This window comes from Trachurus japonicus, chromosome 13 (genome assembly GCF_045865225.1).
Source record: "Trachurus japonicus isolate A0001 chromosome 13, Traja_1.0".
Taxonomy (NCBI): Eukaryota; Metazoa; Chordata; class Actinopteri; order Carangiformes; family Carangidae; genus Trachurus; species Trachurus japonicus.
Genome location: NC_140919.1, coordinates 29,319,156 through 29,346,402, shown reverse-complemented (window position 1 = coordinate 29,346,402; position 27,247 = coordinate 29,319,156). Strand labels below are relative to the sequence as shown.

The 27,247-nt window shown below is 44.8% G+C and overlaps 1 protein-coding gene across 8 annotated transcripts in view; it reads left to right on the top strand.

Moving 5' to 3' along the window:
• The first annotated feature begins 3,243 nt into the window (after positions 1-3,243).
• Positions 3,244-27,247, top strand: part of aplp2 (amyloid beta (A4) precursor-like protein 2) — a 53,930-nt gene continuing 29,926 nt past the window's right edge. For all 8 annotated transcript variants that reach the window (XM_085795864.1, XM_085795862.1, XM_085795863.1 and 5 more), the window contains exon 1: positions 3,244-3,552. In XM_085795864.1, coding sequence (XP_085651990.1) covers positions 3,481-3,552 — 72 coding nt within the window. In that variant the 5' untranslated portion in view covers positions 3,244-3,480. The remainder of the gene's footprint in view (positions 3,553-27,247) is intronic.

Below are 27,247 nucleotides of genomic sequence, written 5' to 3'. Positions count from 1 at the left end.
TATTTTTTGTTGAAGTGATACTGTCTAAACCGTCTTTGCCACCACTGTGGTTTGAACAGGGTTGAATCAAGAGCATTTGCCGCCCTCCAGTGACCAGAGAATGAACAGCAACTTTTTCTTGTGGATTTGTAGTAAAAAGCAACTGGACTTCTTTTCTTGCTTGAAGACGTTTCACCCCTCACCCCTCATCCAAAGAGGCTTCTTCAGTTCTGAAAGAAACCCATATTTAAACCCAGAGTGGGTAGAAACCAATCACAGGACCACCCACTCGGGTTTAAATAGCCTGGGTTTCTGGCATTAGTCTCAGAGCTGAAGAAGCCTCTTGGATGAGGGGTGAAACGTCTTCAAGCAAGAAAAGAAGTCCAGTTGTTTTTTACTACAACTCCACAAGAATAAGATGACCTGGATGACTGAGAACCTTCACAGACAATGAACAGCAACGATCTGCTCGTTCAAAACTACCAGGATGGTAGGCTATAGTAGATTTTAATAGGCTACTAGTGAATATTCTTCAGAGATAGGCTATTAATCATGTCGCGTACAGATAATGTATTTGTTAATCAAAGCATAGTCATCAAGTATTACAATAGGCTACCTTGTTATCATCCTATTCAAAGAACCATAAGCTAATAAATGAACATCTTACACAGAGCAGTCAAAACTGGATTACCAACATGAAAAAATGGGCACCACGAATAACCTCAGGGGCCTTAAAGCCCCAGGATTTCTCCAGTCTGTTTTTGACTGTGCATATTAAATAGGCTATGCAAAAAATGAACTAGAACACATTTTTTTCGAGTTCATTTTTTGTAAATATTTTTACATTAGGTTATTTGTTGTCACATTATCAGCACACAAACATTGGTTAAAGTACTATGCTTTTAGAATTGAAATTGATCTGTCAGTCAACAAGTAGCCTAATTTACCAATCACTGAATTCGGCCCTGGTTGGTTTATAGAGGCCTGCTAGTGAAACTGAAAGATAGGGCCAACAAATAGGCTATTTGCTCATGGTCCATTTAGGATAATCTTCCATACCAACAATAAGAGTTTCTGCATGGGCCCACTTGCAAGACAAAGGTTGCCTTTTTCTGAGTGCAAAGAATAGTCAGAGTTTGCTGGCTGATGTTCATTTAACAAATTTATGTTGCAGTTCTCAGTGTGGCCACTAGTAAACACTCATGACCCGCTCATGACTCGACAGGGGGGGAAAGTGGTACCAAAACTAATATGAAAAATAAATAAATCCATAAATAACTTTTATCCCCATTTGTTTTGTTATGTTTTTTGTTTGTTTGTTTTGTTTTTTATCTCCTTTTAAAATAGGCTACAATTTAATTAAAAATTAAGTGATAATAAATGACTCTCTTCAGCCCTGTTATCCACTCTTCACCTGAAGCACATAAGAAACAAAAGTTATGGTAGCTAGCCTATTGTATGTCAGTAGGCTAAAGTATCTACCACCAGCTACCAACAGAGCACTTGTCTTATATTTATTTGGGGTAACCTGACCGATGTGTGTGTTTAAAAACTTGCCATGGTTTGTGAGTAATGAATTAACGGGTCAACAGTACTTTTTACCTCTCAAACAGTTTGGGGCCTGATCTAGAAAATTCATAAGAAAAAATGTGCACAGAAATTTAAACAGGACATTTATTATGGAAGTCTCTATAATGCACCCTTACAGTTAAAACTGTGGACATCACACCACTGCTGACCAAACCACATTTTGTTTAGGTTCAATTTACAGAGACCTTTTTTACTGAGGTATTTGAGGATCAATTTGATATATGTATAGAATTACGACAGAGAGAGAGGGAGAAAATATATGGGCCTACAGGATGGTATGTTACTTGACTCAGTGCAACCAGCTCAGTCATCAAAAAAGGCAGAGGATGTACTTCCTGCACCAGCTCAGGAAGTCCAACCTGCCTCGGGAACTGCTGACCCAGTCCCACACTTCAGTCTGCTCCATCCTTCACATGGCTGGTGTATCAGTCAGGACTGCAGGAAAGATCACTGCTGCCAAACTGCACACCAACCAGGACCAGTTTCAGAATCAGGAAACGAGCAGCCAGGAAGCATCATTGCAGACACATCACACCCGGGACACAACCTGTTCCAACTTGTGTCCTTTGGAAGGTGCTACGTACAGGAGTACGCCTAAAAATCCTGACGCAACAACAGTTTCCTCATCCCTCTCATGAATAGTTCCATATTTCCATTAGCTTTCAACTCACATTGTGCAATAACATGTAGGCGCTACACAATATCATTCATCATTTCTTAAATATGAATACAAGCGGGCTGTACATGGCCACCACCACACACTTCGTATTTATCTCAGCACTCTTTAAATGCCCCTTGCCTGCCTCCCCACTGAATGATCGGTCCATTGTTGCAGCTTTCTTTGTCCTATCCCCACTGGACTGTAGCTACATAATAGACTTAGCCTATGTTTATCTATCTTTGCTCAGCTTTGTTGCCCTTGATTTTGCTCTATGTCCATGGAACATTGTTGTTGGTTTGTGGGGTGACACATTTTTTGTATACACAAACATACTCTCTGACTCTATAAAATAAAATAAAAAAGCTGCACATTTGCTGCAGAAATGTGGTGATTAGAGAGGACTAGCGGGTGCCTTGAGTAATATGTTGTTATATGTCCAGTTCGTCCACTGCTGTAGTTGTGAGTTAGTTTTTATTTTCAAAGTCATACACCAAAGGTGCCCAAGACACTTAAAACATGAGCCATACAACAAACAAAACAGGCAAACAGGGAATGGTGCTTATGCTTCCATATACTGTATGGATACATGCATAGGCCTACAAGTCAGACAGTGATAGTATTTCACACATATAATATAGCCTACTCCTGCTAGACCTTTAGGATGAACTTTGCTAGTATAGGAATACTTTTTCTGTAAATAAATAGGAAGTCATCAGACATTAAAAACCAAATCCGGATCATCTTCAAGTAAAGCCTTTGCCTATGGTCATGATATAATGGACAGTAAAACAAAACAAAAAAATAAAAACAAATTCATTCATTAATTTCAGCAAAACACAGATGTCATGGTGACTGTGCTGCTGCTGCTGCTGCTGCTGTGTCCAGTCCTAATGGTCCAGTCAGGGACAGGGTGGGTGTCTGGCCGCCTGGTGGCGCAGCGAGCTGCTCTGTGACTCAGATGGATCAGGAGGACAGGGAGGGAGGAGGCAGCAGAGGCAGAGCCGTCGCGCCACAGACACAGTCCACATTTCCAGAGGAGAGAGACCGACACTCAGTCCCCCCTCTAACATTTTCTGTCGAGCTCGGGTAACAAAACAAGCGGAGCAGGACTCGTCCCGCTCTCCGGGATAGAATATCAGATTATTCCCAGGACTTTGGTTTGCTCTTCATTCTCCCGGACGTCACCTCACCTCACATATAGCACATAGGATATAAGTTATTTACAGTAGCTCAACCGGAGATCTTGGAAGATGGGTTCAGTCCCAGCGATATCTGTCCTTATTTTGGGCATCGTGGTTCCAACGCTGGCTGGCTATATCGAGGTATGTAATCTGAAATGTTTCCTGATTTATTGACTGTCAGGTCGCTGTGACCAGGACCAGAAAGCAGCGGGGTTCTGCTTAGGAAAAAGCCAATCTTTTCGGCCTTATGTGTCCTCTTTTCACATGAGCCATTTACAGCCAAGCTCTGTTGATCCTCAAACCAACGCACTATTTTATCTCGCGTGATGTGATTGTGAAACACTGATTGAGCTCTGATGACTTTCCTCAGAAAAAAAACAAACATTCAAACACAAGTAACGGAATTGATTCTTTCTCTTTCTAATCGAGGTGTTTGTACCAACTACTTGTAATTGTTTTCCCTCCCCACATAGTTTAGAGAGAATAATGAGGAGTGATATAATATCAGCTCAGTTTAAATATTAATGAGCTTGTCTTCAGGTTATTTTTTTCCCCACTTGGCTCTTGAGCACTGATTGCAGTTTGTTGGTGTGACTTGAACAATGTGGGTCCGGAAGGTGCTGTAACAAGATTACAGCAGGCTTTTTTCTGCAGAGATCAAATGAAAGACAACTGGCGCTTTGTCAGGCCTCTGGGGGACACACGGGACCTCTGCAATGGATCACAGACAGTATGGTGTGCTTAATGATTGTGTCCATCATGTGTATACTTACCATAGAGGAGGGGGATCATTTACAGATACTGTATGTATTTAAATTCCAGTTTTCCCTGTGTCATCAGGGTGGCTCTCTCTCTCTCTCTCTCTCTGTAGGGCAGCAGGCAGACCACTGTCCTCAGTCTGTCTTTTTCTGACAGGTTTGTCACAATTAGAGCCACCGAGAGACACACAACACACAGGAGTCTATTTGTTAGATCCTAATAGGCCAAATGTAGGTCCTTCTGTACCAACACACCCTCGGTGCACGTGCAGACACTCCTGCACCTACCTGATGTCCTATTTTCCTGCCGGATCACCGGTAATTGTCCTCGGGACAGTGATGCCTGCAGTATCAGACATGTGCGTTGTGTCATCGGACGACAATGCACCCATTTTCAGAGCAAACAGCCAACGCCACCACCACCACCACCACCACCCTCCCCTCCCCTCCGCCCCCTCAGAGGGTAAACACAAGTATTCCTGCTCACTGTTGAAGCAGCCATGACAAAACATTTTAACAAGACATCTCCTCCTGGCACTGTTGTGTGCAGCGCAAAGTGATTATCAGGGAATGTTTCTCTCTGTCTCCCATTTGCGACAAAAAAAAAAAAAAAACTCGGCCATTTTGAGGCAGTATTGGCTGGCATTGTGTGGTAGGAACTAATGGTTATGTTCCCCAACAAAATCTATGCTGCTGCTTTCCCTCTCTCTCTCTCTACAAAGACCTGTCCCCTCTGCAATGATTGCCTCCTCAGTCAGCCCTCTTCACCACACAGACGTGCTGGTCGATATTGCACAGACTCTCCTGAGATGATTAATGGGTGAAATCAATGAATTTTCTTGATCAGTCACCCAGATTAAATTGAGAAATGTACAGTGGCCGCCGTGTGTCCTAACTCTTGAGTCGCATCCAAGGAATCCTGTGGTTTAATCAATAGCTGTCCTGGGGGGACAAGGCTTTTTTTCTTTGTTTGATATGGCATTTTATATTTGCAGTAAAACACAATGTGCATATAATATGGCCACTTGCACTCTTTACTTCCAAATGAACACTTGGAGTGATGATAGCCCAGCCTGGAAAACCAGATCTGCAAAGAGATTTCATGATGCATGATTCGTCAAAGCATCAGTTGCTATATGACTTATAGCTAGGTAGAAGGGTGGGTGTGAGGATGACCCCCCCCCCACAGGAAGCTGAGTGGACATGGTTCAGGGGTTTTGGCTTGTAAAAACACATATCACATTGAATATAAAACTAGTTAGCATGTGGTACGGGTTTGTGTGTATGCACGCACACCTGTTTGGTTATAAACATGAAGCTATGGATGCTGGTATGTTGCGTGTTTACATGCAGGAATATTTTATTCAGGATGTGTTTGTGTAAGCAGCAAAACATCTCAAAAAACACAAAAAAGTAATCCAGTGAGTATAAATAATTAGTCCATATTTTCATTTTGAGCCCTTTTGATGACTGATGCTTCCTGTGTAAGGGCCGACTACAGTGGCACTGATTCAAATGACTGTGTGTGTGAGGCTGACTTGATGTATAGTCATTTGCTTGATGGTGTTTTGGCTAGTAACCTGTTAGGGACATCTGGTCTCTCCTGGACTCTAAATTACTGTAGATTTTTCTCTCATTTTGGATCTGACTGCCCCCTCTGATCTGGCACAGTTGATTCAGTGTTGGGCTTCTGGTCAGCACTGTTTTCTTTTGTTTTTTGTTTTTTTTTAATCACCTTATTAAATCTACAAACAACAGCCTGCCTGGTATAATGCAATCTATAACTTTTACTTTTCTACTTCCTGTTTCTGGTCTTCAATTGAACTCATCTCTGAGTCTCTAAAGAAACTATGCGCCCAACGAAATCATGAATCCTAAATCTCTTTCCTATTTTCGTTCATCCCACCGGCCAAAGTCTGTGATCAATGTATTTGCCCCTAGCTGCTCAAGCTGCGGCAAGCTGATTGGAGTGTATACAACACTGAGACTCCGAGGGGCCTGCTTCATATTGGAACTGCTTTGTGAGATGTTAATGTATAAATACACCGGATATGTAAGTGAAGAAACAGGCTTCTCTCGAGATTTGATTTCACATGCGTCAGATTCAGTATCTTAGGAGGAAAATTTGATCTTAGCATCAATCGGATTTAATTACTGTGGAATAATTACTTTGGAAAACACATTGACGAGCCCATCATGAATTTTCATCTCATGAGAAGGTGGTGTCTGTCTGCACAAGGTAATGTGGCCGGGAAGGTTTCAATGATGTGACACAAAGCAGCAAATCTGCAACGGCACATTTGCTACTGGCCTGTGCAAAGGCAGTGATGGGCTTTCAGAAAGAGAGAAAAGAGGGAAAGAAAGAGATGGAGAGAGAGAGGGAGATGTGGAAAGCGACAGAGAGAAAAAAGACCAACAACAACGGGTAACTTCTGAGTTTGATATATACACATAATACCTCACCCTTTGTCAAACACATACTGTATGTGCGCAGACACAAAAGCTTTGTTGCCCTTTCTTGCGTAACTCGTTGTTTTTGAACTGCGTCAGGCCCGGACGGCCGAAAAAACGTTGACTGATGTTGTTGTTATTTGTCGGTGTGTGCACTGCAGACTGGGCCCTGCTTGATGAGCTTGTGGACACACAGCAAGGATGGATATTGCTGTGCTGACATGCTGACTGCACTCACTTCTCCCCCCACCCCCCTGGACCTTGAGCTTGAATTTACGAGGTATGAGCGGTCCAGTGAGACGGGAGCTCTGCAGGGGGACGCTCAGCGTTGGTCAGGGCTGGTTTATTCCCTCTCTTCCCACGTGTCACCCTCCATTGTTCGTCATCTCTTTGCATATTGTGAATGCGGAGGTGTCATCAGACGCAAGAGTGGCCCTCTTGTCTCGCAGTTCCCTCCAGTCTGGGATTGGCCGGCTACCTCAGCTGTTCAAACAGTTTTGTTTTGCCAGATACCTGCGAGAATGGCAGATTGTGAGCTTTTGTTTCTTCAGCTGTGCCCCCACCACCACCACCAACACCACCACCACACCCCTTCCTCATCTGAGCATCTGTGTGTCGTAGGCTTTACAGTCTGCAGTGGCGTCAAAACAGGTTTTATCATCCTTCTCTGTTCCAACTCCTTTTTTGAATTTAAAAAACAAAGAAAAGAAAGAAATAGCACACAGGCCAGAACCACACAGCAGGTTTGCCCAGAGAATTGCATCACTCTGAGGCATTTGCTGATATGGCTCCCACTGGATTAATGGAATACCAACTATCTGGAACAGTTAATGCATTTGGTACATTTTATTCTCTGCTGATTTAAGAAAACAGGAGATGATCACAGCTGTGACAGCGTTACACAACACAACATCAGATTTTTTGGGCCTATCGTGAAAAATTTGAAAACGGGCGGTGTTTTCCTTCCAGTTGGCCTGCAGCATGAAATATATCAGCACATGTTGAGATTTAAGGCAAGATTGAGCCTGTGGGGAGGAGGACTCGCTTGAAAATCAGCGTTAATGCGCGTGGTTGGTTTCATAGTGTCTGTTTGCAAAAGTGTACTAAGCCAAAGTGGCCCTTAGAGGAATGGACAAGCTGATCCAATCCTCAGAAGTTCAGTAAAGCTGGATACTCATGCACAGGGAGAAGAAGGAGTAAGAAAAAACAAACAAAATAAAACTTAAGCATAACGTCCTCCCCCCAAAAAACGACTGTGGTGCTGGGCTCATTGCTGTTTGGTTACAGTCCTCTTGCAAAAGCAATTTTCCTCTCATGATCCAAACTCTGTGTGGTTGCTTGTGGGCAAGCATTGATATTAAAGTGCGCTGCTGTTACCTTCCACGTGTGTATTTGCTCTGGATATGGGCTGATAATGAACAATTGCTCGTGAATGAATGCTCCCAGTTGGCTGTGATTGTTGGGGCGGGTGCTGTGAAGCCGTCCGTTAGCAAGGGCTGAATGATTTGCAATGAGGGCCTTTTGTGTGTCCTTGAATAGCTGGTACAACCCGGGGTGTTGTCACCACACAGAGGTGACCAGGATAGCCAGCAGAGACGAGAGCAAAAGCCTGGGAAAAAGAAGAAAAAAAACCCCAAACAACAATCAGTCGCACTTGCATTTGATAATGATCTCTCAATGCAAATCGTTGAGGGCGGTGGCTGCGCACACTTCGAGCCGGCTGCTTCTTCTCTCTCTCCCTCTAAGCTGTGAAGATTGCCTCTTTGACCTCCACGTTCTGCCGTGTCAATCAAGATGAAGGCAGCAGCATGTGCTCCATCAGCTGAGAATCAGCCTCGCTCGCCCTTGAATTCGTAGATTAGTGCCTAAAACCTTGCTTTCAATTGTTGGGACAGCCCTGTATCCCTGAGAATCCTCTTAGTGACAAGAAACACTGGGTGCTTATAGATCTGCAAAGGGAGAGGTACTAATCCCAGAGCCCTACCCTTCACTGTCTGCTCACACTCGTAAGGCTCGCTTACGCGGCTCGCTCCCCCTCTCGCCCACTCACTCAGTCGCAACCCTCCTCTCCACACCCTGCAGAAGCAAACCCACTTCAAAGTGTCACAGAACAGTGACTCACCTGTGTGGAGTATCAGTGGCGCTCGTTCGCGGTCTGATCTGTGCTCTATGACTAACAGTAGGAAGTGATGTCTGATTGAATCTAAGCCTTTATTCTGCCCTTTCATTTCCTCAAACATACCTTCCTGCCACTCACTCCATCCACAGTTCTGAGTCTCTGTCTGTCTCTCCATCTTCCCCCTCTCTCTCTCGCCGCCTCGGTTGTTTCTTCCTTTCGAGCCTGTGTTCGTGTCTCCTGGAGCGATTCCATCGACAGACACACTCTCAGCTCATCCCGGGGATTTAAATAGAGAGGCCTCATCAGGCGAGACTTGTTCTCAAGATGCCAGGCTTTGTCTCTCAGGCTCTGCGTGTGCTCTAACTACCCCCAAAGTGAGCGGAGTTGCCTCCTTTTTTTCACCAACTGGAAATGTGGCGTTTGTGCGTCGTGTGTAGGCGTATGTCTGTGTATGCGTCTGTCTGTGCAGCTGAATCCCCTCACAGCTCAGCTCATCACATATTTAGTCCGATTTTCTCGCCGAGGAGATCCTGGGTAGCGGGGACTTGGCACGGAGCGGAGCGAGCGGGTTCAAATGGTCTCACTCATGACTGCACATAGCTTAAGTTGCATCAGGGCCTCCTGCCCGTGCAAAGGCCAAATCCACGCAGCCTCTGCGATCCTCCTCGCTGATGCGCAGCCAAGGTGAACGCCACTACACCTGAGTCTGTATGTTGTTTTTTTTCCCCCACAACAGTCTGGCTCGGCGTGGCTGCATGAGAATTCCTTTTGTCAGTTTATATGCCAGAGTGCTCAGGAATGCATAGCCTGAAGTGCAAACGGCTCGCTGTATTGTGCTGCGAGCAGCTCTCTTCCTGTGATAGCGGGGAGAGAGTGACTACACTCTGGCAAGTTCAGTAGACAAAAACATCCCCTTTAATCCCTTTGAAAGGAGCCTTGCCATTTCAGACGTTTATTTTTTAATGTATTTTCTGTTTGAGAATGAGCAGGCAGTCAAAGGAGGTGGGGTAAACCCTGTCACCCCCCCTCCTGCTCAGTCTGTGTGTGTGTGTGTGTCTGTGTCCATCCCAGTAGCTCAGTGAGTCACTCTTGCTGCTTGGGTTTTTCTTCGCATGAATAAAATATCCGGTGTGCTATCCATGAGTTATAGTGCACTTGTGCCTCCGCCTATGGCCTCGCCTGTCTCCTCCTCAGCCCCCCTGTCTGTCCATATGTGAAAAAGACGTCAGCCACCGCCTCTGTGTCTCATTCAGGTGTGTACTTGGGATTTTAGGAGATAAAGTGAGTCATGTCGACCTGCGCACGGATTTCTCCTTTTTATGTGTTTTGGCCCAAGTGGAATAAAATGGAGGCAGACGGCTTCGAATCGACGAGCTAGTTAACATTGTTTGCATGCTCAACTGCACCAGAAAGTATAAGAGCATAAATTCCTCATAAATTTCTGTCTGTGCTTGAACCAATCTTCAACTGAATTTTGTCTCTCGTGTCGAACAAGAGCATTCAAATCAGACCCAGTTTTCGGAACTTCAGTTATAATTGATGTGTCTTTTCTTAGCGCTTTGTTCGTTTGTTTCTTTGTCTCTTTCTGTGTGTGAGCTGGAGTGTGTGGGCTGGCCTGTCTGTCTGTCTTTGTGTGTATATTTGGTGTCTCTTTGTGCATCATATGTCTCCGTCTTTATTTTACCGTGGATGTGCGTGCGTGCAGTGCACCACGCTGGAACGCCACCGCTTGAAGTGTTGCCGTCCTGATCTGAATACTTGAGGACGTGATTGAGGACGGTCACGGCTGCAGCGTTTCTCTGTTTCTTTGTTGTTCTGTGGTGATTGGAGAAGTCCTGTTGGATCAGGCTCTTCTCTTACCTTATCTGCGTATACCCAGGTATGAACTCTTGAGTGCCACGGGGTTTATAGTCGAAGGAGAATGTGGGAGGAGGTTGGTGCTGTTGCCTTGATGAGCTGGCTGGATGACTGGCAGGCTGCCTTGCTGCTATAGTGCTCTGTTTTGCTGAGCAACGCTGCTCAAATACTCCATCGACTGCCAGGGAAAACAAAGCATGCTAGTTCCAGCTCCCTCCCTGTCCGTCTTCCTGCTTACCGAGCTTCCTGCACATCTCTGCTGCTGTTAGACCGCCGCCCCCCCTGTGCCTCTAATGGTAATGGTATCATCCAGACTGGAAACATGGACACTATCCTGTTTCTTTTTTCTTTCCCTTTTTTCAAAGTTTATCTTTTTTTTTTCCTCAGGAGAGTGAGGGGGAAATGAAAATGTCAGAACGGTAAAAGATAGAAGCAGTGCAGTGTAACTATATACCCCCAGAGAGAGGCCTGTGCTGCTGCCTCCGCTGCCGCTGGTACTGGAGCTGTGTGACGGCCCTGTTAGCAGCCTGTCTGATACAGCACTTTCTCAAGGAGAAGGTGACCAAGGACAAACAGCAGCCCTGTAGGATGGTCCACTTGGGACACAGACAGAACAGAAGAGGGAGATTTCACCTATGGAAGAGCAAGAAAGAGGAGCTAGCAATCCACCATGGCCTTCTGAGGCGGGACTGATTTTTTTTTTTTTTTATTGTTCCCCAAAACAGAAATCAGAGTAAAATTTCCCTTGAGTTTCACTGTAATTAATTCAATGAGAGGTGTTCATGCATGATGAAGAGCTAAAACCTGCACATCCCCTCCCTGCCCTCACAGAGGCAATAAAAAAGAAGTAGGGTTTGTGTACTGTATAATTTAAGGAGGAGGCAAAACGTAAATGAGAGTTAGAACTGGGCTGGAGTTGGTCGGTCATATTTCCTCAGTCGAAAAATAGAAAACTCCAGATGACGGGGAGTGGTGCGAATTAATGTAGCTTGAATACTAGCAGGAAACCAAGGGACACTCGTAGAGTGAGACAGAGAGCATGTGCAGCAGCTCCCTGTTCTGCCTCAGGCTCAACTTCCCTTTATTTCCCCTGCAATGACTGTACTAAGGTTTTCAGCAATACAGTTTTTTTTTTTTTACGCATAAACAATAATCACACAGGCTGGAGCTGCAGCCAATCCCAGTCAGAGTACACCCTGGACACAGCGCCAGTTCGTCACAGCGCCTATTGAATTGCTGATTGGTTTTTTCCAATTATCTCTCAACTCACTAAACAGAGAAACGTGCTTATCACTTCACCTTAGAGCCCAAGATGACTGCTTCAGGTCACTATTATATTTGAAGTAAATGTAAATGTCTAGCATTTTCCCTTAATAACTAATTTGAACTGAACAGGTTAGTCAGTTTTAAAAAATAATATCTTTTTTAGTTGCTTAATTCATAGATGAATCAGCTGAGTGTTTCTGCACTGAGCCGTTCCACAACTGTGTCTCTACATAGTGATTGTGTATGTGTGTTACTGAGCACTTCGGTCCTAGATGTAGGCAGCAGCATATTTAGCATTCTGTGCCAGACCTGCTTCCACCTAGATCAGGCAGCTGAGCTATGACCCTGATATTATCCTTGTAGGATCCTCTTTATTAATTCTCTAACTAATGACCAGTAGATGTTTCCATTATCTGTCACAAGAAGTAATTATAAGCCCATTCTCACCAAAACATCCGTGGGAAATGACTCCTAGAGCAACAATGTGCATCAAGAGCCATGAATTCTGAGTGCTCTCACATGACATGTCAGTGGACATCATGTGTAATTTTTTTTATTTATATATTTTGTTACAACCATCCCCATTTTACATAATAAGTTTCCGGAAAGGCTCTTTTTTTTTCATTCCACTCTGCAGTTCATGAATGCCGCAGCCGTGCACCTCTATCAGCCATTTTGATCTGAGATAAAAACCAATCAAGCACTCCAGAGAATTCCATTAGTTTGATGAGATATGAATATAGCTCCAAGCGCAAATCTGAAATAGTCTGCTGTTTTCAGACAAACCCATTAAAAGTCATTTGATCTTCTGCAGCTAATTATAGAGCCTTCTGAGCAGCTAGCCGCCTTTACCGGACTCCACCCCCTCCATTCCCCACCTACCCTCCGGCCCCTCCCCTCAGTGTTCATCACATCCCGTCCTTATGTTTCAGGAGCCCATTTAGCGTCACTGCGCTATTATTGAGGTGCTGGGAGCTGACAGGCAGACATTGCGGCCCAGTCATGCGAGGGATTTGTCTCATAGTCTCCGTCATCACGCCGGTTTGGATTTGGGATCTCATCCCAGAGAAGTGGCAGGATCCCACAGAGGGGTCCGAATTGGGTTGTACAATTTTTGGACAAGGCACAGGAGGTGGGAGGGAACAAGGTTGGACGGTTGACAAAAAAGCAAACAGCAGAAGACCGGCCCAGAGAGGGATGCTCTTGCTGTGAAGTCTGTTTTCTGCACAGAGAAGTGACTGATTAGCCACTGGCCTCAGCATGTCTCACCAGAGTTATATTCCTCACTACTAGTCTGATTGAAATCACCCCCCCCCTTCCTGTAGGGAGGCTGAGGGAGGGCAGAGCAGAGGGCTTAATGACAGATAAGCACATCTACATCACATCCATCATTTTTGCTGTAGTAAAGATGGCCTCCCTTGCATTGCCCGGAGCGTCGTAGCTAATGCAGACATGTGGGTTGTGTCTCTGCTCCAGTGCTCGGCGTCTGCGGGAGAGCAAGAGGAGCGGGGAGCTTCGCAATCAGGCCACAGATTCATTTAAAATCAGCTTGGGTGGTCATGGGAGAGTGGCACCGCTCGCAGGGACCGGAGTCGCTCTTAGCTGCCGCCTCCGTGTCGTCACTACAAGTGAAAGTTTTAATACAACCTCGTAAGATGGTGATGAAAAATGATTTTAATATTGCATTTTTAAAGATTCAATATGTTCCCTACCTTTTTTTTTGGGAGGAAGGGGGATGAAACCTCACCTCCACAGGGCTTATACCGTATGAGAGGGATTTATCTGTCTCACACTGAATCTTATTGGGATTTTTATTGCATCACATTTGAGAAACCGAACATTTTTTTGCCCAGTAATTATTTGACTATTATAGCCTACTATATTTTTTCCAACTTATCTTTTTTTTTGACTAATGGTGCAACATTTATTATTTATGCATCGCTTGATGTTATTGCTGTGAATTTGTTGAACCAAATCCAAGAATGTTTTAAATTAGCGATGGAATCAAAGTCAGACTCCTGGTTTCATGTCAACACTGATAAGGTCAAAAACCTGTCTCTTCTTCTTCATCTCTCTCTGAATTCCCTCACAGTGCGTCCCTCTCCTGCTGTCATGTCATGTTGTTGGATATTTTGGACACATCACCGCCATGTCCTTGATCTGGTTCTTGCCCCTGCAGTTTCTCTGGCTCCTCCACAACTCATGGCTGCCTAGTAGCGACCGAATGTGATATTTCCATGTTGTCCTTGAAACTGCTTTCCCCCCGCACGCTCTCAATGTCAGTTCCCACTGAGCAGCATTCCCCCCTCACTGTCCCTCTGATCTAGACGCTGTGTTCTCCCTCCCCGCCCCTCTCTCTCTTCGCTCACTGTACTACATCGCCCATTTCAGGACAAATTGGCTGCTTTATGTCTTACTTTGTTCACTGGAACAATTTGTCCTTGTGCCTCCCTCACCTCCTTCCCCTCTCACTCCACTATCTCTCTATTACACCTCTCACCTCATGGCTGTTCTTCCCTCCTCAGTTCCCCGGTTTCTTTTTTTGCTTGCTCAACAATTACGTGCTCATTAAACGAGGGAGTCCGGGCAGCTGAGAGAGACGTCAGTGACAGGGCTGGAGGCCTCAGCAAGCTGCCCTGTTACTGTGGCTCCTTTATTGACAAGTCTGCCTGCCTGTCTGCCAGCCTGCTTGGTCCTGAGGAGCAGCAGCGCAGTGCTGCATGCTGATGAGCCCAGAGTCATCTGGCGTAGGAAAAAAAAAAAGAAAAAGCAGGAGCGGGAGTGACGGAAGGAAGGAGGGAGGGAAGGAAGGAAGGAAGGATGCGGCATATAGTGTTTTCAGTCAACTTGCAGGGTGTGAGAGGAGGAGAAAGTGAAGTGAGCACAGGTCATTTCTCCCAAATCCCCTCTCCTCAGCCGAGAGATTAGGCGGCTGTGCTCTCCGGCAGAGGAGAGAGGCACACTCCTGTGTCTAATCCTCCTCTTTTAAACTGCTGAGAGTGCAGTACAAAGTGAGGAAAGAGTCAGCGTCCACATAAAGCAGCCCGTGGAAAACACAGGCCCATAGTTCAAAACAAACTGAGCTCCGGCTAACAATCACCTAAGCCCTAAATCTCCCGTGTAGCCACTGCCAGAGCCACCGCAGACTTTTTTCCCGCCTAGCTATCGCTCCTCAGCAGGCTCCGTCTCCATCACATCACCTGAAATCCCTCACAGAAAGCCCGGCACTGTGTCAGAAATACCCCTGCAGCCCTCATTAACTCCTCCACCTGGGCGATGTCAGGCTTGGACACACGCCACAGCAACGATACACACTACGTAGACCCAGCAATAGGTAGGCTACAGCTCCTGCACCACTCCCCAGCTAGATAGACCTCCCACCCGGCACAGAGAGGCTTTTAATAAATGGACAGGCAACGGCCAATTTAATCATGCTAATGTGTATGTTACAGTGGGCGGCTTATCGGCTATTTGATCTCTGTACCGGCTCACTGGAGAAAGCTGCAGGAGAAAGAACGGAAAAAAAACGCAACCATGTCGAGGGAGGAGCAATGAAGTGAAGGCAACAAAGAAAGCTAGTCAGTTTAGCCTCCTGAACAAGGTCCTGTAGACAGCAGCTCTTACTCCAATTCAAGACAAGATAGGAGACAAGAGAAACAGGGGAGATCATTATAGGCAAAATCAAACCTCTCCTGTTGCAACAGAAGAACCTGCTCAAGCAGAAATACTGTAGGAAATGAGATGTCAGGTTAGGCTAAATGCATTGTTTGACTTAGGGGCTAGTTCTGTTTATTTTTGTCATAAACATCTGGCATAGTGATGTCAAGAATGTAATCCGCTCTAGGCCACGTGGGCCATAAGCCCGGATAGAGAGGGCTGAGAGGGTCGCCAGCTCACATGGCTCTGAGAGGTGATGGGGGTGGGGGGGGAGCAGGTGGGGGAGGCAAAGAGATAGTTGAAGCAAGAGGAGATGTGTGCCCACATGAGTTATCCGGAGTGCTCAAAGTGAATAGAAATGAAAGGAGGGAGATGGAGGAGTGAAGGGGGTTGCTCATGCAGAGAGCTTTTAGTGGTCAGGAGGGAAGAATGGCTGATTTTACTGACAGGAGCTCTGTAAAAGAGGCAGGCTCAATGCTCAGACCTATCATCAGTACGGCGCGCAGCTGAGAGGCTGCTGCGACTCGCCTTAAAGTGGACCTCGATAATCGCAGTCCTTCAGTCATTAAATGAAAAGCAATAATCGTCTTCCTACAAGAAATTGTTTTTACACTTCACCGCCTTATTTATGCAATCACGCACCTGTGTAGCCTAGCAACTAAACAACAAGCTGTGGGTGAAGCCCTCGGTGTAATTATCTCTTTATCGCCGCAGCACACACTTATCAGTTATTTCTCTGTTGACTGACTTTAATGCGAATGCCAACCTTCTCTTCGAGCAACAGCACACGCCTCACACGAAGGAGTTTTTTTTTGGCTCGTTTTGTTTCATGTTTTGCGTCTCAGAAATTGGACGACAGAGGCTTAAAATTAGTTTGTGCACTTCAGAATTACACCTGTTAAGGAGCGGTCAATCATTAATCATCATTTACAGACTCTTGCATCTAGTTTTACTTCTCTTTTCAAAGCTGGTGTGACAACTCATACAGGGAAACATGCGGGGGAACAGTTTTTCATGATGGATAATTATTGAGCAGGCAGTGTAGGCCTCCTCATTCTCCTATTGGCTAACAGTCACACTCCTCTGTCCTGCCTCTCTGGTTCAGCCCATCTTTGTTCCCGCTCTCCCTGCCTCTTTCCCGACATCTCTTGACAGTGATTGGACTAACGAGGAAGCTCTAGTCAAGCCCTCGCTATGACTTGACGTGTCTCCTCCTAAATTTGGCAGCATACCCTGTGAATAGTACACCCCGAACAGATTCTAAACAAATTTGCTCCCTTGCTTCCTCTTCCCCCGTCATCTCCTGTCCTTTCTCCTTCCTCCTGCTGCACAGCCAGCCAGAAAAACCAATCTGCTCTGTATGTAGCCTATACCTAATCTGCCCAGGTAAGGGAACCCAAATGCAACGTTATGAAGGCTGTGCACGACCCTCAGGGCTGTGTGTGATGGGGATGCAGAGAGAGCTGGATGGGGAGGAGTAAAATTCCACAGAGATGCATACAGCCTGAAATCTGTGTCAAGAGGGGGCCGCAGGGGAAAATGGCTCTTCAGTCCCCCTCGTACTCCCCCTGCTCTGCCCTGCTCTCCTTGCTTCACTGGCAGCACCTGCCCAAGGAATAAAAGAATCATGAAAGACAAGGTGCAGCAGACGTCCTGATGTTGGCCGTCAGGTGCTCGGTGCATGTTCACAGGCAGGCATCTGAACAGCGTGTGTGTGTGTGTGTGTGTGTGTGTGTGTGTGTGTGTGTGACATGTTGCAGGTGAACAGCTGAGGGGGAGATGGTGAGACCACACAGTACTGACAACACTGTGTCAGTGGGTAGAGAGAATAGTGTGACAGTTGCATACATTGGTCATGCATGTGCTGTTGTGAACTGTTTGAGATAGATTGTCTTCTCCATGATTGATTAGCTGCAACTGCTAGCAAAGACAGTAAGGTCAGTAACTCTAACTCTAATAGTTGTTTGTGTTGCTTTAACCTCTGGTGGTCGAGGCTGGTAAGATCCAATCAGAGAATGGCAGTGTGAGTCTGCATCTTTGGTCTCTGCATCAAGTCATCCAAAAAACAACAAAATGGTCTTTGAGCTATTCATGCAGAGGGGTCTGGACACACAGCTGGACCTGTTCTAGTTTTAAAACTCCAGCGGCGTAAAGCAGAAAAGGACAGTCTGCTTCTTCGACTCACACATTGGACAGAGATTGTTTTTGACACACAATGCTGGTTTTAGGACCTACCCTAAAACCCAACTCCTGAAGTTTTCAGATACAAATGGCAGCAGCGTTTCAAAAAGTTTGTTTCAGATGCTTCTAGCTGCTGCAGTAGTGTTGACGCCAGGTGTTGTTAACCAATCAAAACTGAAACACACAAGTGTGGAGTCATTAGGTGAACACAGTAGCTCTCCTCCCGGCTGTTGCAGTTGTTGGACTTGCGCCAAACATTTACCAGGTTTTCCCACAACAAGACCAGGATACACACAGTGTGAACCTGCAGTGATAGCACATCAGAACTTCTTCAAATCCCTAATTTGACTGTGAAAATAAATGAAATGCCAGGTGAACACATTATTACCTGTTTAATCAGTCTTCTGACAGAATTTCTCATTTAAAATAATTTTGTTACATCTACTTTGCCTTAAAATCCCCTCTGAGCTCTCATTTACAAAATCTCCTAAGGTGAAATTTGGCTGCATGATATCACTTAACCAAAGAGATGTAATCCTCATGTTTTCTAGTGTTTGTTTCGCTCTCTCTCTCAACATTGGAGAGGGAAGGTCTGGAAGACCACTGGTTCACCAACTGGAGCCGCTTATAAATAGATCAGACACACCTTCTCCCCGATGAAAAGGCAGTGTGCCACAGGGAGGGGAGAAAGTCCTCGGCTCTAATTAACAGTGTTTTTCTCTTCTCTTGTCCTAATGTCTCTACATTTTTATTTACTCAGCAGGCTTTTAGTTTACTCTTGTCCACTGCCACTTAAAATGCACGATTACGTACAGCTTGCGTTCAGAAGTGCAGAGGTACAAGTGACGGCACCCTAACAATAGGCCACTCTTGATTTTCAATGATTGCGTAAGTGAGACAAGCAAGGAGAAGAAAAAAATAAAATAGCAGCTATGGAGACAAGTAATATGATTCATTTTCTTCTGATGGAAATTCATACAATTTATAGAAAGCAAAGGAGAGAGAGAGAGGATATGATTGAGCAGTGAGAGGGTGACATGAGATTCTTCTTGGTGAAATGAATTTTTAGACTTAGACACTCAGAAGTCTTTGAGTGCATTTGGTCGTGTTATTGCCACCTGAACTCTCGGCTGTAGTTTATACACCCATAGATTATATTCTGAGATGTTTTCTAAAGGCAAGCAAGACTTTGAAGTGCAAACATGAGTCAGACAAATGTCTTTTTTTCTCTTTGTTAACATGTGCTTCATACACTTGAAACTGACATCAAGGAGACTCTTTACCTTGTGTCACCTCGTCTCGCAGCTACACTTTTTAAGAGTCTAATTTAATGTCCTCAGTCTTCACCTTCCAACCAGCATTATAGCAGTAAATTCAGGCATGTAACAGGCAGTATTCATTCGCAATATGGACGTGAATATCATCTAATTCAAGTTATCAAACACAAGCAACTGGAGTTTCTCTTGAGTTTGCTCAGATCTTTTCAGTTCTGTTCCTGCATGAAATCAAACAATTAAGGGAAACAGTATTTTCTCAAGTGGAAACATTTTCAATCAAGTTTCTAGTGCAGATCCCTGGCCTCTGTGCTCATGTTCTGATTCAGATTTCACATTCATTTCACTTCGTAGCACATTTCAAGATCATAACGTCAGAGGTGAAGGTGTTTGAAGAGTCCAACTAAAGTAAGGTTATTTATTCCTTTTTAACACACAGTGTGACCTCTCAACCTCAATCAAAACAATGTCAAGAGACAGTGTTGGTTGATGTCGGGTAATAGCCAGGGATCATGGGAGTTGTCAGTCCCAGCATTTCTCAGAGCTACTGCCGGTTTGTATTCCTTCAGTGTCGGTGGTTCAGGTTTTTACCAGGAGTTGAATCATCCACAGAGGTCTCCTTCTTCCTTCTCTCTAAATCAAACAGATCAGATGATGAGAACTGGTAGAAACACTGAATAAACCAGTTTCATGTTAAAAAAAATCTGTGATTCGTCAACAACGTTCAGCGGACACAAGACGTCTCCAGCAGCCGGGAGCTCAGCTGCCAAACTTTTGCTTAGTTTTTCTCTGCTAACTTCAGATCCAGGCGTCTGATGACTAAAATCCTTCATCTGGTTAGAATATATAGTTCAAAACAACCAAGGTGTATAAAAATGCATCTTTAAAATGTGGCTTAGAAGTGGATAAAAGGAGGCAACCTCAACGCCAACACATGCATATATACATGACTGACAGACACCAAATAAAAGAAACCACTGGCTGACTACAATCAACAAACTCATTGGCCTGGGGGAATTCAGACAGTTTTAAAGGATTGAGAACGAAGATCCATTGACTCTTGTGCTTGCCCTCTAAATGTTTATACCGTCCGTATAATTCTATGTGGTGTTGTTTTGCGCATTGCTTTCTTAGCCAGGTTACTCTTGTAAAAGAGGTTTTTAAATCTCAATGAGTTTTACCTGGTTAGATAAAGGATAAATAAAAGATAAACAAATCTCTCTGGGTTTGAGAGCTGTTGGAAACATTTGGGACAATCTAAGTACACAACACAATAAAAAATTTGTGACATTGTTATTTTAGACATTTTAATGTGGAAAAGTTACATTAAAACTCTAAGAGTACACCAGGCCTTGGACCTGCTTGTACTATAACCCTACTTCCCATTGTCTCTCACCCCTAAACCTCCTCTCATGAAACTGCCACAAGTGTCTCCACATTGTTAACGTGTGTGTACGTGAACTTTCACCCAGACTCCATGATGGCACTAACCTGCAGTGACTAACCGCTAACTACCTACTGGGCAGGTGTAGCAGTGTCTCCTTGTGATGTGAAGCGACATTTCTGAACACACTGATGCACACTGCTGTGGTAATGGGCAGGGTTTTGTTTGCTGAAGAGGGCACAGAGCACAGACGTGTCTTTGTGTGCTGTATGCCTGCTATGTGCATGTGTACCAGGGGGAAACATGCGAGCGTATGGAGCTGAGGGTCATTTACGTGTTTGCACACAAGGACACAGTGTTGCTGAACGCACCCAACAGGCCAGAGTAGCTGTTCTTGTGAGTGTCGTCCTCTGTGCCATTCACACAGCCTTCGCCACTACGCCTCCCATCTCCTCTCCCCCACTGCCACACTCTGTCTCATATGCCAGTCTCTCACAACTGTGGCCTCATTCCCTCTTTCTCCATTATTTTATCCTCTTTCTCCAATCCCTCCTGCTCTTGCTTTCTTTTTTCTCCTTCCTGTCTTCTCTCTTTGTGGCTGTGAGCCTCTGATGCTCTATCTCCCAGCTTTCTTCTCCCTCCTCCTCCTCCTCCTCGCTCTCCCCTGCTCCACTTCTTCAATCTGCCTCTCTCTTTTGCCTTTGCCTCTTCCCTTGCCTCTCCCTCGCTCTCTCTCTCTCCCTCCCTCTTTCCCCCTCTTCCTCTCTCTTTTCCCCTCTGCCTCTCTCTTTCTTCTGCAGCCTCAATGTTCCACTGTGTGAATAGCTGGGATGCTTTTGTAGAAGGTTTCCATAGTGACGGGCCATTTGAACAAGTCGTCATTCACGTCCGTTTGCTGTAAGCTGGAGAGAGGCCATGTTATCTCCCCCTGACACACAGACAGACCTGCGCGACTCAATCACCACAAATGTTAGTGTGCAACCAGCGAGCTGCTGCTCATCTTCAAGCTGGAGCTTAATTACGGACGTGTCTCGCTACTGTTCACCTCCCTTCACTGAGCAGTGAGCACGGCGACATTCGGGCCACGCTCTGTGAGATCAAGTTGTAGCTCAATCACAGCTTTCCTTGGAAACTGCAGTGAGGTTCACTTTGAAGGTGGGACATGTAGAATATTAACACCAGTAAATAATTATCTCGAAAGAGGATGAAATTTACTTTGTGGTTAATATGCAACCAAGAATTTCCTGAAGAAAAAAAGCACAGGAGAACTCTGCACTCAGGTTTCATCCTCATTTTGCACTACGTTGGACTGACAACATCAGGCAGCCCATTAAGCTCATTAGGTCTCAGTTTATTGTCTTAATGGGAAACCTGTTCAGGAATGCAGGCAGCAAGATGTAGTCAAATACATCTGTGTTCACAGTTGAGACCAAAGTCAAATAAAGATGAGTCATTGAAAAGGTAACAGGCTAATCTAGAAGCTGTCCACAGGTATGAGGAGTCAAACAGGTAGACATTGTCTCCCTAAATCTCCCTCAGATCCCTCATCACTTTGAACTCTCATAGCTCAATCAGCTCCGTTTCCCTGCTGAATAATTTCCTTGACTGACTGCGTCAATGGCATTTCCAGGGTTTTCACAGGTTTTGGAGCTGCTCCACAAAGTCTCATTAACATTAGGACGACGTGTTCAATCAAGCACAGGTTGGGCTGAAAGGATTACAAATAGGCTTACTGGTACCGGCGTGTCATGGCCATGCCATCGTCCTCCTCTGCGGTGGGCGATGGGTGTGTGGTGACTGTGTTTTTTCACTTCCCCTGTGACTCTTCAGGGCAGAGAGAACAGCAGATTTTTCGGTCTTGCACGGTCCTGTCTGGGTGAGAACGATGGAAGGTTAATGAGCCTCTCCGAGGTGAACCGATACTGGACAGAAACATAATATTCAGCTCTCTGTGGAGCATCTTGCTGACACCTCAAACACCAGGCACAAACACAAACATTCATCTCATGGTTTCCTTGGACAAATACAGTAAATTGTTCTTGAGTGAATCTATCAGTATGAACAAATCTGATTTAGTTTTTTCCAAGAAATGTGTTTCTCAATGCTTAAGGAGAACAAAGCAAACGACTATTTACAAGAAGTGACTTTTCTTCATCACTTGCCCTTTTAAGGAGAAGTTCCCCATGGGCATTTGAGGAAGTGGGAAGTGAGTGGTGTTTCTTCTTTAAGGGGAAGAAGAGCCTCGCAGAATTTAGTCGGAAGTGTAAATCTCACAACTTGATGTTGTCGTCTTTGGAGGAGAAGACACCGGCACTGACTGGACAGCCTGTTCCCCAAACTGTGGGAGCATTTTTAACACAGTGGGCTTGGAGCGATGACTCATAGGGCAACTCCAGAGTAGTCTCGAGACACTTCAAATGGTAAAGACAAAAGGCCGTTTCACTCAGACAGAGGAGCTCATTTGCATTGCAGTGAGGGGGGTGCCCTTTTGATTCAGAGTCAGAGAACCTGACACCGTTTTCTCCCCCTTTTATTATTCTGTTTTTACTGTCTGCCCGTTTAAAGAGTGGGAGGTGCTTGGTCAGTAGGAAAATGTCACTGTCCCTCTGTTGCTAAATGTCCTCCCCCTCTCATCTGTTATCTGTTGCTGGTGAGCTGCTGCTTGTGTAATGATGGTGTCAGTGGCTCAGGCCCTGATCCTCCTGTGGGCTTCATCACCAAGAGATTCACACCCATCTCATACGACCCCATTTGGTGGTTTGATGGATAGTTAAAGCGGCAGTAAGTATTTAAGGACTTGTATTGAGCCCCATCAATGAGCAGGTCAATGCCCGTGATGACCTGTAATTAACAGAAATATAAAAGTCTCATTTCAAACAGTTTATTGATAAAGACTATAGATTCAACATAAACACTTCCTGTATTGATATAACGTCAGTACAGTGATGTGAGAGGAGATATTATCTGACATGTAGGAGACTTAGTAATATGACCCCTTGGTTTTTCTTCTCTGGTGCTGGTATTCAGTCTCTAATTAACTGTACTAGAGCTGAAGCGATTGGACAATTAGTCAATCGACCAGCAGACACAATTGCCAACTATTTTTACAATCAATTGATCAATCAGCCGCAGAGTCATTGAGTTCTTTCAGCCTTGGATATTTCAGGTGCATAAATAACATAAGCAGTGCCAACTTTGATTCCTATAACATTTTTATTAGCTCTAACATGATCAGCTCATGAAAACATCCACATCAGGTTGCGATTGTTGTTCCAATGATTGACCAGAGCTTATTAATGGCTCATCATCAACTTATGGTGTGAAAGGAATATTATGTTTTATGTTTTATTGATTCCAGCCTGTCTCAATCATGTATTAGTGATGTGAAACTACTCATGTCTAGCAGTAAAAAACAAACCAAAAAAACAGATTTAATGTACCAACTGAAGATGCTCTCCAAATTCGTCTTTAATGTGAGACACGGTACACACCAAAGTCTGTTTCTTCTTCTCTTTAGAGCTAATATTAGCCTGCAGGCTGCAAAACATCCTCCTGTACCACAGTGGACTCACAGTAATGATCCGTCCACATGTGGATGGATCATTAGCAGTAATGACTACAGAGCACTCATGGGTCTGAACGTCAATATGTCGACAGGCAGTGCAGATGGTGTGATCACATCGCAAGTTCTTCTTGAAGTGTCTGTGAACGTATCCATGGAAGTGTTGAGTCGGGCTGGAAATCTCTGAACATGGCAAAGTTATCATTACGCAATGAGTTAAAATCCATGCTTATATAATCCTACCAGCAGATTTGATTGCTACAGCACCAACCAGCTCAAGATACAATAAACTGAACTGTTGATGGGATCACAACAGCTACGACACCCAAAAACATGGGGGTGTTTGGGTTGGACCACACCTATCGTAGAAATCACATGTAAAGCTTCCTGACTGCCTCTAGCACAGTTGTGTCGCTGTCACGGTGACAAAAGCTCTTCAGACATGCAAGCGCCTGCCAATGCTAAAACCATCTCCGTGGTGGTTTGCGCTAGCTGTCTCCAGGACCACATTTAGCCGTAATGACACACAAACACAGACTCAAGAGATGAAAACAGCAACAGCTTCGTCGTTGCAGCTGGTAACAAAGTTCATGCTATACCAAGAGCTGTAAAAGCTGTAGTAGAAGCTAATAAAGAAATAAAGCTGCTTTAATTGCCCTGCTTCACTCATTAGCAGTGCAGACATTGCAGTGAACCCAAACACATCAACACTTTTTACTACATGCAAAGAGAAATATCAATGTTGACTTAATGTCCCTATATATTGTACATACATTAGGTATTCCTGTACATGTGTATGCGCCTTTCTCACCACTGCCTATCTTGTTTAAGTAGTTAAGTCACCACAGGGAAGGATTAGGTGGATTAACGATGCCAGGCATTTCTCCACAGAGTCACATGGACACTAAGCATTCTGGGAACCCACGAGTCCTGATCGGTGCCTCAGTCTGGAGCTGCTTTTATAAGGGCTAGACTTTGGGGATGGCTTCACCATACCTCTGCCAAAATTAGACTTGTTGCCGCCGCTCTGTGAGGCCTATGAGGTTTATAGACCTGTTGACACTGGAGCTGATTGCAGTGTGTCTGCTCCTGAATGCAACACAGGCAGTTTACCAGAAAATATGTCTGTCAGAAATGTCAGCCAGCCACCAACACCTAACTCGTTCATTAGACTGTCTGCTCACAGAGGGAGTTTGTGCACGGCCGTTTGTTTTGACTGCAACAAAGTTTTCATCTCTGTGTTTGTACTGGAGGGTCATCGCCGACTCTCGGACCCCGTTGCTTTGAATAGTATGGCCCTCATTTATTCATTTCCCCCTTTCCCACTGTCCTCTCGGTGTGTGTCCCCGAGCTCACACTCTGCTGTTCACGCTGCCCCAAGTGTTTGACCTGGGACCACACACATCCTCAAACGCTTACACACACAAACACACACAAACACACACAGATCGGATTAGCTTCTTTGGATCCTGTCCAGATGCTGTGTGGAAGGTCATGTATTAACTGACCCATGCACGTCCAGGAGGGTTTCTCTAAAACCTCATTAAGGAATACTACCTGTTTTTTTTTCTTCTTCCTTTTTTTGTAAAATCAAGCCAGTAGCCTATTATAGTCTTTTGTTGCACTTTCCCTTTTCAGTTATTCTTGCTGGTGTCGGCCTACAATCAGCATTGATGAAGATATCTGAGTTCATTTTTGCTTCTTTTCACAACTGCTGAAGGAAACTATTTTCTGCCTTTTATTCTCAAACATTACAAAGAAAAGATCGGCTTTTACAGACTCAGAAATTGCCTGAGCCGAAGAATAGCCCATCACAGTAATTGTGAAACCTAAATTTGGTTTTGTGCAATTATCTCTGATTAATCATTTTGTCATTGCATCTAAGCCCAGCATTTTAATGTGAATGCATTCATTTTGACTGTCAATCACCCCCAATAAGTGGAAAGTCTCCAGGTAATGATCCTGAAAAAACATTACACACACCCACAGTTATTATTTTTAGATAAATGTATGTAGGCTTTCAGTGGTGTACATCAGGGCATGATTGACAGTGTGATGTAAGTTAGATAGGAAATGTTGGAACTCAAAATAACATTGTTCTTCTGCTTTGTTGCCGGGTAATGGGTAGGTGTGTGTGTGTGTGTGTGTGTGTGTGTGTTGTGTGTGTGTGTGTGTGTGTGTGTGTGTGTGTGTGTGTGTGTGTGTGTGTGTGTGTGTGTGTGTGTGTGTGTGTGTGTGTGTGTGTGTGTGTGTGTGTGTGTGTGTGTGTGTGTGTGTGTGCGTGTGTGCGTGTGTGTGTGTGTGCGTGTGTGCGTGTGTGCGTGTGTGTGTGTGTGTATTGCTCATTAGAGAACCAGACTCACATTCATCCGTTTCTAGGGTAAAAACAAGTGCTCGTGCGTGCATGTGATGTTCCATGCGTTATTTCACAACAAGCGCTGTCATGTCTTTGCTTGTTTTATGTGAAACTTGGCTCGACACACAGAGAACAGGCTAATAAAACATGTTTGTGTGCTAGAGTCAGACTGGGAAAGCAGTGACAGGCTGGTGTGCGTTTGCAAAGAGTGAAATCGAGCTAAATGATCCTCAGCCCACACAGCTTTTGACAGGCTTCCGCGGTGGCAAGCCTGTCTCCTGCACTCACGCCGCTTCACACCGTTTCTTTATAGCATTACAGTCTGCGCTCATTGGAGAATAATAATATGTCAAGCCGGGACATGAGCCAAACAACACACGTTTCCTGCTGCAGTTGTCTATTTACCTTTTTTTTTTGCTGGAGCTCCCCTCAGTTCCTGCCTCTCCCTTTTCCCAACTTCCACTCCCTCCCTCTTTTGTCTCTTCCTCTGACTCGCTAAGCCTCGGCACAGCAGCCAGTGTTTTCACACTTACACATGATATAACATCTCACAGTGAGTCAGTAATTAGATGGATGCTCGATGACTTCCACTCGTTAGGTGTGGCAGCGTATTTTTCCAGTAACTCTGTGTTTGTGTGCAGGCCAGCCGACAGAAATAATCATCACCTTTTGTTTTTTTTAAATATTTGTTCATAAAATCCCTCAAGCCTCTACTTTCCTCTTCTATTCTCTTTGTTGCACACTTGTGCTGACCAGACATTCTGATGTTTTACTACAGAAGCGAGACAAATCAACTCTGAAATGGGGATGTTCTTGACCACTTGTTCAAGGAAAATTAGGAAGAAAGAAGAAGGGGAAAAAAAGCTTTTCTATAACTCAAATATTACATTTTCTTCTACAAATAGGCCTATTATTAAGAATTATTCCTGCCAACAATTTAATGGTTAGACAGCCCAGTTTCGGGCATCCCC